General features: G+C 36.3%; 1 protein-coding gene across 1 annotated transcript; it reads left to right on the forward strand.

The window, feature by feature from the left end:
- The first annotated feature begins 826 nt into the window (after positions 1-826).
- On the forward strand, positions 827-8,438 carry LOC108331628 (uncharacterized). The gene is made up of 5 exons (XM_017566443.2): positions 827-1,747; positions 4,403-5,264; positions 5,756-7,118; positions 7,372-7,455; positions 7,642-8,438. Exons 1-5 carry the CDS (start codon positions 1,222-1,224, stop codon positions 8,296-8,298), a joined length of 3,492 nt encoding a protein of 1,163 aa, XP_017421932.1. The 5' UTR covers positions 827-1,221; the 3' UTR covers positions 8,299-8,438.
- Positions 8,439-10,042: the final 1,604 nt, after the last annotated feature.

Consider the following 10,042-nt stretch of genomic DNA (forward strand, 5'->3'; position numbering starts at 1 on the left):
ATTTCATATTTTCCTATAATTATCATCCTTTACTTTTTTGTTTTGTTTTCCATCATCTAATCCAAAGAAAATCTGATTCCACGTTATGAAAACTACCTCACTAAATACATATATAATCTAATCTTAAAATAGCTATATCTCTACTATTTAACATCTTTACAAAAATTACGAACACAAAAAAAATTAAATACACAGTGCCTAAGTATCTAAAATTTTCTTTAGATATCTTTAAATTTTGTACATATTTGTGTTTCTTTCTCGTTTTGAAAACCAATTCATATTTTAAAATTCTTTTACCCTTTAACCAACATTATACTTTAATTGCACATAAAAAAAAGTCTCACTAAATACATACAAAATCTAACCTTAACATAATCATATCTCTAATTTCCTATTTAACATCTTTAAAAAGGGATTACTGAGATACAGAGTAGCTGATATTTAAAATTTTTTTTAGGATATATTTTCCTTTTAGGCTAAATCTTAAAATGTGAAGATGTTTATGGTTGTTTTTGTTTTTAAAAACCAATATACGGAAAGAGAATTTATCTATAGACCCCACGCGAGGAGACAGGGTGAGGAGGCACCACCATGAAACGCCGTGTCCATTTCCTATTGGAGAGCTCAGACAAAGCATAACCTAATTTACAGCACTGTGAACCCAAACACGAAACCCGCGCCGCACAGGGATACCACCGACATAATTCTAAATAAACAAGGGTAATTCTGTAAACACACACTATTTTCCATTATCCCCAGTTCCCCCTCTTCATTTCTCATTATTCATCAAGGTCGATAAAGCAAAAATCAAAAATACACCCTACACACATACATAGATTACACAAACCCCGAGGGGAAAGAAAACTAGAGAGAGAGAGAGAGAGAGAGAGAGAGAGAGAGAGAGAGAGAGAGAGAGAGAGAGAGAGAGAGAGAGAGTCCTTCGATCTCGTTGTGATTTTCTTCTACTGCTCAACTCAACATTTACGCGCTCTTCCGCATTTAACCCTAACCGACCAGGGTATACCTATTGGGTCTTGTCGTAATTTTTCTCACATTCGATCTCCGCGATCCGGTGCGAGGACTCTCTCTATTAGGGTTCAGGCGCTTCATTCTCTCTTACTCAATTCTTCTAATTAGGGTTTCTGTGCACGACGCGCTCCATTTCTCCCGATTCAACTCGACGGTTAGGGTTTTCTTGTTGTTGTGTGGTTCGCCTCCGCGATGCCGCGCAGTTCGAAGCACAAATCGAGCAAGCACAGCTCTCGGGACGCGAGGGAACACTCCGACTCCGAGCGAGATTCCGGCGCGAAGGATCGGAGGAGCAAGGAGGAGAGCGGTAGTGCGAAGGCGTCGAAGGATTCGGGTTCCGGGGAGAAGCGAAGGCTGGATTCGAAGGAGGCGCACGGGAACGGGGAGTACTCTGACGAGTACGCGTCGTCGTCGAAGCGGCGCAAGGACGGCGGCGGCGGAGACAGGTGGAATGGCGGTGAGGAAGGGACGAAGAAGTCGAAGGCGGCGGGGGATTCGAAGAGCAGGAGGCGGGACGGAAGCGTGGGAGTGTACGGTGAGGGCGAGGAGGTGAAAAGGAGTAGCGGTAAAGGGGATGGGAAGCATAGGGATTCGGCTTCGGGGCGAAGCAGAGAGGGTGCGACGGAGAAGGAGAGGATATTTAAAGAAGGTGGTAGGAGTGAGGAATCGGTTGATGAGCAAGAACAGCGCGTTTCCAAGCAGGTCTTTGAAATTAATGGTAAGGTAACTTGACTTGATTGATTGACGTCGTTGCATTTGTAGTGTCGTGACTTGTTTTGAACTGAAGCAGGTATTGTGCGCATTATGTGCGTGTTAATAAAGATTAGCATGTAATGGGATTGATATTTGACTTTCGGCTGGGTGCTTTGTTTGGATCAGAGCACCAGGGATAAGGCTTTTTAAATATTAGCTTAGTTTCGAGTATAAGGCACCTCTCTTACTCTTAGTTTAGGAGGAACAATGGGAACAAGCCATGTGATACTTTGACTGGTTGTGTTTTTGCCTATCTATAAATAGTTCGTAAGCAGGTTTGGAATTCTGTGACCGATTTGACTTGTAGCTGATGACTGTAAATTTGAATGTCAAGCAATTTCTACCCATTTGTATCGTACACATGTTCTCAATTTCTCTGTCCTTTTTTTTGTTGGAACAGGCGCAGTATTTAACAGCTGTAATATCTAATGTCTCCTCCTTGTTCCTTCCATTCTATCTGTTGTCACTGTTTATTCGATGCCTGTACTCATGTACAGGTCATTCCAACAATTTATTCCGACAATTTACTGTCTTGTGACATTCTTTTGGAAATGTAGGCATGTTATCAGACTCTTGTGTTTCTGTGATTGCTTTTGTTCTTCCTCCCCTTCTAATGAGTTAACATTGTCTTCCTTCTATCATGAGGTTGTTGGATGATGAACAGAGTTTTAGACATCAAATAGGTAAAGAAAATTGATGGATTTAGGCTAGAGTATTAGTTGAGTTGCTTTGATAAGTACATATATATTTATATATATTTATATATATATATATATATATATATATATATATTATTGGTACGGTGTTAAGTGCTAATTATGTGTCGGCCCAAACTGATTCATGCGTGTTACAATGTGTGATTAAATGTAATTCACATAGTTGACATTTTCAGATCTTTATAAGAAGAAAAGTTTTATTCTAGGTTTGGCATATTGTAAAAGCTGTTGGATTTTTCCTGTTTTTTGGAAATATAGACTAAAATGAAATGATAAGCCATTCATGTTAAGTTTCAAGTCATTGGTTTGAAGTAGAAAAAATGGTTGTTGTCTGCCATTTACAATTATAATTAGATTAGAAACGTAACTGTTATCTTAAGTTCGATTATTAAATTTGACCACATCCTTGAATCTGAATGTGAAGTTCCAATTATCTTACAAAACAATTTATGTTACAGGTATTTACAGAGTTTGAATTCTCTCCTTTTTTTATTTTTATCAATAAATAGTAGAGTCTGTTTACGATAGAGATACAATTTTACTGTTAAAGGACCCACTCTTATATGTGTTTTTCTCCACATGATTTACATTTATTAATTTTATATGTGCTTATTTATTAACATGCCTCATGTTGGTGAATACAAGGAAAGAATATGTATCTTTTACCATATTTATGGTCAACTTTCTGCTTAGATTCCTCACTCATATATGTAAAACTTACTTTAAGGGTATGAATTATTTTACCTTGTATGGTTATGGACTGACAAATTAAAGCTGTTAAGAATCATTCAATGCTAAGTTTTGGGGTGGTGTGTTTCAATGGGGGATAGACTCATTGATTTTGGGTGAATTATAAGGTAATTGAAATGAAGTTTTCGTATATTACAACAGATCAAATTTGGTTATTTCTAAAATATCAATATTTCATTGCTTAGGTTTACATGGCTTGGACCTGAAAAGTGGTCATATAATACGTTGATATGATTTCATTCAGAAATTTTGTTGAAGTTATTTTATAGATGCTACACAACATCAGGTTCTTTAACCTTCATTTCTCGTTGTGGGAACTACAAATTTTCTTATAACTATCCATTGCTAGAGTGATCCACGTGTTCTGCATTATTAGTTTCAAATTTGGTTTATACCATATTTTGTTGAATTTGAATCTCAGTTGTGTTGAGTGGGCTCTTTAGTATATTATAGAGTTTTATTATAGAACTTTGTTGAATTTGAATCTCAGTTGTGTTGAATTGGTTTTTTAGTCTGTTATAGAATATATTTTTTCCTGGCAATCTTGCAACTTAGTTGAAAATTTAGTGAACTGGATAGAATTTAATTATTCTGTGTCTCTGTTCATGTGCATACTTGAATCTGTGTGTATCCTTTTTCTACTTTAGTCTAACTGATTTCATGAGTAAATCATGCCTGCTTATCTTTTACTTGGGGTGGAATGCAATTTTTTTCTCTGGTCATTTATGTGATTTTTTATTGTGAAATGTGTGGAAGTTTTCAATTTCTTTTGATCCTTTTAGTGTGAAACATAGCATGCATCATATCATGTACTTTTAATTGGGACTCAACTGATTCATCCTACTTGAGGTTGCGCTTGAAAGCCTAATTCAACATTTTAGGATTATTTATGTTTGACAGCAGGATGTTAAAGTATTGTTAAACCTACCTGGCTCTAGGGTAGTGGTTGTGGATTATGTGAAAATTAAATATTTGTTTGTGTAGTTGGTCAATAACATAACTTAAGTTCACCTTTTTTTCATATTCTTTCTTGTAGCACTTCCATATGAAGCAACTATTTCTTCTATATTTTTGTTACATACATTCATGTGGTCTACTCAGATTTGGTTCAGAAGACAATTCTTGATTTTGATCTGTGGCTTGTGTTATTGCAGATTCCAAGAAAATGGATGAGTTAAGAAGCCCTGAACCTGATAACCAGCTTGAGAGGCGAATGAGGAAGAAGAGGGATGACTACAGTGATGGTGATAAACATCTAGATAATGTTGGTGATGGTTATGATAGACATTTATCTTCTAAGGATGAGGCTAAGGATGTTAAAAAGAAGGATGATAGGCGAAAGGAAGAGAAATACAGAGACAAATATAAGGAAGAAATAGACAGGGAGAACAAACATAGACATGACAAGCAACGTGATGAACGCCCTGCCAAAGATCATACTACCATTAGGTCTGATGATAAACACACTAGGGACGAAAAGAATAGCCTGGAATCAAGGCAAAAGAGAACCAAGCTTCCAGAGAGTGATAGAGACCATAATCGCGATCGTGATGGAGATTGTGATTTGGATTCTGTTCGTGATCCTGAACATCATAGTGAACGTGATCGTGATTATGATATTGACAGAGATCATGATTACGACAGGGATCGAGATTGGGACTGGGATCGTGACCGAGATCATGAACGTGAACGAGACAGAGACCGTGACCGTCGACGTGATCGTCGACGTGATCGGGATGGATCACATGTGGATGATAGAAGTGCTAGAGGAAAAGACAGTGGAACAAAGAAAAGAACTTTGGATGACCGTGATGATTATACTGACTCTAAATCTAGAGCAGTTAAGAGTTACTATCCTGATGCAGAAAAAAAGAGTTTAAGCACCAGCAGAGCGGATTCTGATGTTGACAGAGGAAGATCTCAACATCGACAAGCTCATGCAGATTCAACTGGGACTAGCAATAAGCACAGATCTTCTCCTGCCTCAAATACAAATATTGGCAAAGATGACTATAGGTACTATTTAATTTTTGCTGGAAATTTGGTTAAACTATGAGTTTATTTCTGTAATTTCCAGGTGGTGATTAGGGAAGTAGATTTTTGCGTTTTCATTTCAGTAGTTTTTCAAGGCATTGTTACTTTTGATGTAGTAGTGCTATAGTATGATTTCTGATAAAACAATTCACGTGTGTAATTTACTCCAGGAAGTCTAATAATTAGCGCAAGCTTCTCATTTATGATTGCAGAGTCTGTAAAGATTAACCTTCAAGGCAACTCATGTTGTCAACAACATGGTTTTACACTATTGTATAAATATGCGGGTATTTTAAGCTAAATAAGAAACCTCCCCTTTGCCAACAGGAGAAATAATTAAAGTTAGTTTGTTGATGAGAATTATAAGTTTAGCTTGCACAGGTTAAATATTATGGTTAACTCTAACTATTACTTTTGCATGGGAATTATAGCATACGAACAATAATAACTGGTTGCCATTACCCCCGTTTCAGAAATACAAAAGCTGAAGATTCAAAGTACAGAGATCCAACAGTAGAGCAGAGAACCAAAGGCTCAAGAGAGGGTTACTCTGGGACATCAGATAGAGGTCCTAAATACAAATTAATGGAAAAACCCATTAAAATAGATGAAAGTCATGCTGGAGATTTGTCAACTGAAAGGTCATCCAGTACCAAGGCGTCACCTGGGGGTCTGATTGATAGATCTCCTTCGTCAACAAGCATTGATCGCAGGTATGTTAACAGGAGTGGTGTTAGGCGGAATCTTGAAATTGATGAAAATGGAAGGAGGAACGGTTCTGATGTAAGAGATTTCTCTACTTCTGATGATAGACTTGGCCGGGAGTCGACCCTAGAGAAACCACTATCGGATGAGCCCTCTCAAGCAGATTCATCTTTATATGGTAGGACTAATCAGAGCAATGCATCATTGATTCCTCCTCCACCTGGTTTCAGGGCTACCTTAGATAGACCTTATATGGGTTCTTTAGATGATGATGTTAGAGATAGCTCTAATTCACGATACAGAAGAAGTAGTGAACCTGGCTTTGGTAGAGGGCATGGTGGCAATTCCTGGAGGGCAGTTCCAAACTGGAATTCACCACTACCAAATGGATTTGTTCCCTTCCCTCCTGGTCCTGCTCATGGAGGTTTTCAAACAATGGTGCCACAGTTTACATCTCAGCCTCTTTTTGGTGTTAGGCCTCCTATGGAAGTTAACCATGCTGGCATTCCTTACCATATTGCTGATGCTGACAGATTTCCGGGTCACTTGCGCCCACTTGGGTGGCCAAATTTGATGGATGGTACAGGAACTGCTCATTTGCATGGATGGGATAGTAGTAATGGTGTCTTCAGAGATGATCCTCACTTGTATGGTAATTCTGATTGGGATAGGAATAGGCATTCAGCAAATAGTCATGGATGGGAATCTGGATCAGAGACATGGAAAGAGCAGAATTGTGATTCAAAGAAGGAATTGCCTTCCCCAGTCCGCAAAGATGAATCAGTTCCTACCCTGGCTGATAATGGTTTGACTGATCTGACAAGTCAGATGTCTCAGGATGAACATATCCGAGATGAACTTGCTGAGAAATCTCCTGAAAGGAAGTTGTTCAGTCTCCGTTCTCCAGCAGAAGTACAACAGCACTCTTTATCCTCAACCCTTCTTGAAAAGGAGGCCGATACATTGACACCACGTGATGATACTTCCCTTTTCAGCCGTTTTTACCTTTCCAAACTTGACATTTCAGTGGACTTGGTATCGCCAGAGTTGTATGACCAGTGTATGTGTACTCTGAATGTTGACAAAAGTGCTTCAGTTGATACAATTGCCAGTACAGAATTATTATTGAAGGTATTATAAAAAACATTTTTGTTTCCCATTTTGTTCCAGAAATCATAGTAAAACTGTAAATGAATTTCTTCTAAGCTTTTTTTTTATGCATACTATATAGCTTGAAGTGATTTAGAACAACTTTTTATTACCCTTTTAATGAAGTGATTTCATTTAAGTGAACTGTTTTGTTTTGTTAAATTTGATCTGTATATTAATCAAATGCTACAAATGGTCCCTGACTATCAGTTCTTTCTGTCCTGTGAATTGACAGAATGGTTCTAGAACACGCCAGAAATATGCTGCCACCTTATCAAGGCGTTCACCTTTTCCAGAAATTGACAATTCTATCTTCCAGGTAAAGCTTATATTTACAATTCTAATAATATTCTTCTCTAACCCTTAATTGTTCTAACAATTTATTGGTATTGAATATACGTCTATAATTTTATCTTTCCAAACTTGTCCATTTTGTTAGGTTCTATGAATGCTTAAATACCGAATTCTGTATTCTTAATGAATGAATATTTTCTCCAATTTTCAGATTGCCATGGACCTCTACAAGAAGCACACGGTGAAGCTACCTAACAAGGGGGAGGTAGATAATATTGTGGTATCCAACATGATGCAAGCGGATCAGTCGATTCCTATCACTAGTTCGGAGAATGGGCATGCTTCGGTCTCAGCTTCCAATGGGATCAAAGATGTGCCAATACCTACATTAGAATCAGGCAAAGTGGAAACCATGTCTCCTGCAAAAGAGCAATTGGAAGAGATCAATCAAACCTGCAGCCAAATGGAGCAAGATCATGATAAGTCTGGCATGTCCTGTCCATCTTCTGATCATGTGGACCAAGCAGCAGCTGTGGCAGGTTTGCAAGAGAAAGAGCCCGAAATCACTACTGATATGGTGGATTCAGGGGATGCAGAGGAGGATTACTCCTTGGCAGCTAAAAATGAAGCTCAGTTGCACTCCATTTTGCACGGAGAGGGTGATAACATAGATGGCAAAGCCAAAACTACTGGTTTTGCCCATTGTGCAGATGAAAAGCTGGGTTTTGGTGACACAAAGGTTAATCCTAATCCCTTAATTGTTGAGGATGGGTCTCCCAAAGCTTGTGATGCTTTGATGCCTGGTTCAAATGAGTCTGAGTCACTAATTTTAAGCCGGATACATCATTCTCCTGAAAGTACACATTGAGACAATTTCTATATTTCTTTCATTTCTTTTTATCCATCAGGTTTTAATTTCCTTCCTCTTTTTGTTGCTTTCATTTTGAGCGAGAGAATAAAAGAAAAGGCATTCATATTCCCTAGAATATAGCCTTCCTAATCCCCCCATGCATGAGTTTTCTCGCATTTCTTCTCCTCCTCCATGCCGTTGCAGTAATATGTAGTCCAAAAGTTGCTTGCCCTTCTGCACCAAGAGTGCAATGGAGCTCGCAATTTCACTTCATTTTTATCAAGTTTTTAAAAAGAATTTGAAATGGTAATTCTGTTTCTTCCATGAGGTCCTTGCATTTTTCATGTTTTTGCCTGTGTAACCCCTTTTTTCTCTCAACATCGACTTATTTCAAACCTCATTTTCTATCCTTTTCCATTGATTTAGAAATGCTAGTAATGTTCTTTGAAACTTTCTCGTCCATATTGATAATTGCTGAAGTCTTGGTCTAACTTATTAATAATATACTTTTTATTCTCATTTTGTTGCGTTTCATTTCATTTTTTAATTATGGAATTTATCCCAATCATGAATAATGTTCAGAAGAATTGTCTATCATTCTCGAAACTGTTAGCAAAACCGGTTTTGACACCTTTCGAAATTATTGGTTTAAATTTTTTGTAAACTACAAATTTGGGTAGGTTGTATTTTTTATTTAATGACTTAGACATCATTTTGTAGGTTTTTTATCTGGTGTTGGTATAATTTTGTTTGGTAGGTTTTTTTAGTTTAATTTATTAGGTTGAAAGTGAATGGTATTGGGAACTAGGTTGAACAAATACTATAATATAAAAGGTATATTGTCATATAATTCAACATTGTTATATGTTCTGAATTGGTTGATTTTATAATAATATTAGAAGTCCTACTTAAGAAACTTATCAGTGATTTTTAACAGTATAACTATTTACAAAATATGATGATATTGGACAATTGATAAGTGCTATTATTGTGTAATTGTTTAACCTAAATCAATTTTGGATCTTGGATGTTTAACAAATTTTCCACAAAAATTGAAATTCAACTAAATTCAGCAGTTCAGTAGCATGACATAAAAGTAGAAAACGTAAAATTTCTGTAATTTTTTTATGTGAAAGATGACTTATTATATTTAGATTTTTCCCAAAAGATTATTTGATTAAGTACTCTTCAAATCGTGTGGTGTTATAATTTATGTGTTTGATCTATCATAAATATGATCTTTTACCACGGATTATAATTACTTTAATTTTTCAATTTCTTTTTTATTTTATGCAGGAGGGAACATTGAAGGAAATTAGGCCTTAGTTACACAATATGTTTTATTACTTCAATCTCGTTAAATATCGAACGAAGTTGAATAAGAGTACAACAAAAGTTAAAAAGTATAAGTTAATATTAATTCATGAAGAACTAAACTTAATTTTAATTTTTATGCAAATATTTGTTCGAAATTTATCCAAACAGGATTTAATCAAGAACTGGTCTCCTTTATTTGAATAGATTTTCAACAAATATTTATAAGAAAAACAAATAAATAATATTTTTTCAAGAATTAATATAATTTATACATTACCGTAATATACTTAATTTCTCCAAAAAGGTTTTTACTTAAGCATTTAATTCTTTTTTATTTTCTAATTTTCTATATCTCAGCGACCCATAAGAAACAGCATTGCCATTTGTTACGAACGAAAGATGACAAAATCTGATGTATATCCGAACTTTTTTTAAGTGATTAATA

Source organism: Vigna angularis, chromosome 4 (assembly GCF_016808095.1).
Source record: "Vigna angularis cultivar LongXiaoDou No.4 chromosome 4, ASM1680809v1, whole genome shotgun sequence".
In the NCBI taxonomy this organism is placed as follows: Eukaryota; Viridiplantae; Streptophyta; class Magnoliopsida; order Fabales; family Fabaceae; genus Vigna; species Vigna angularis.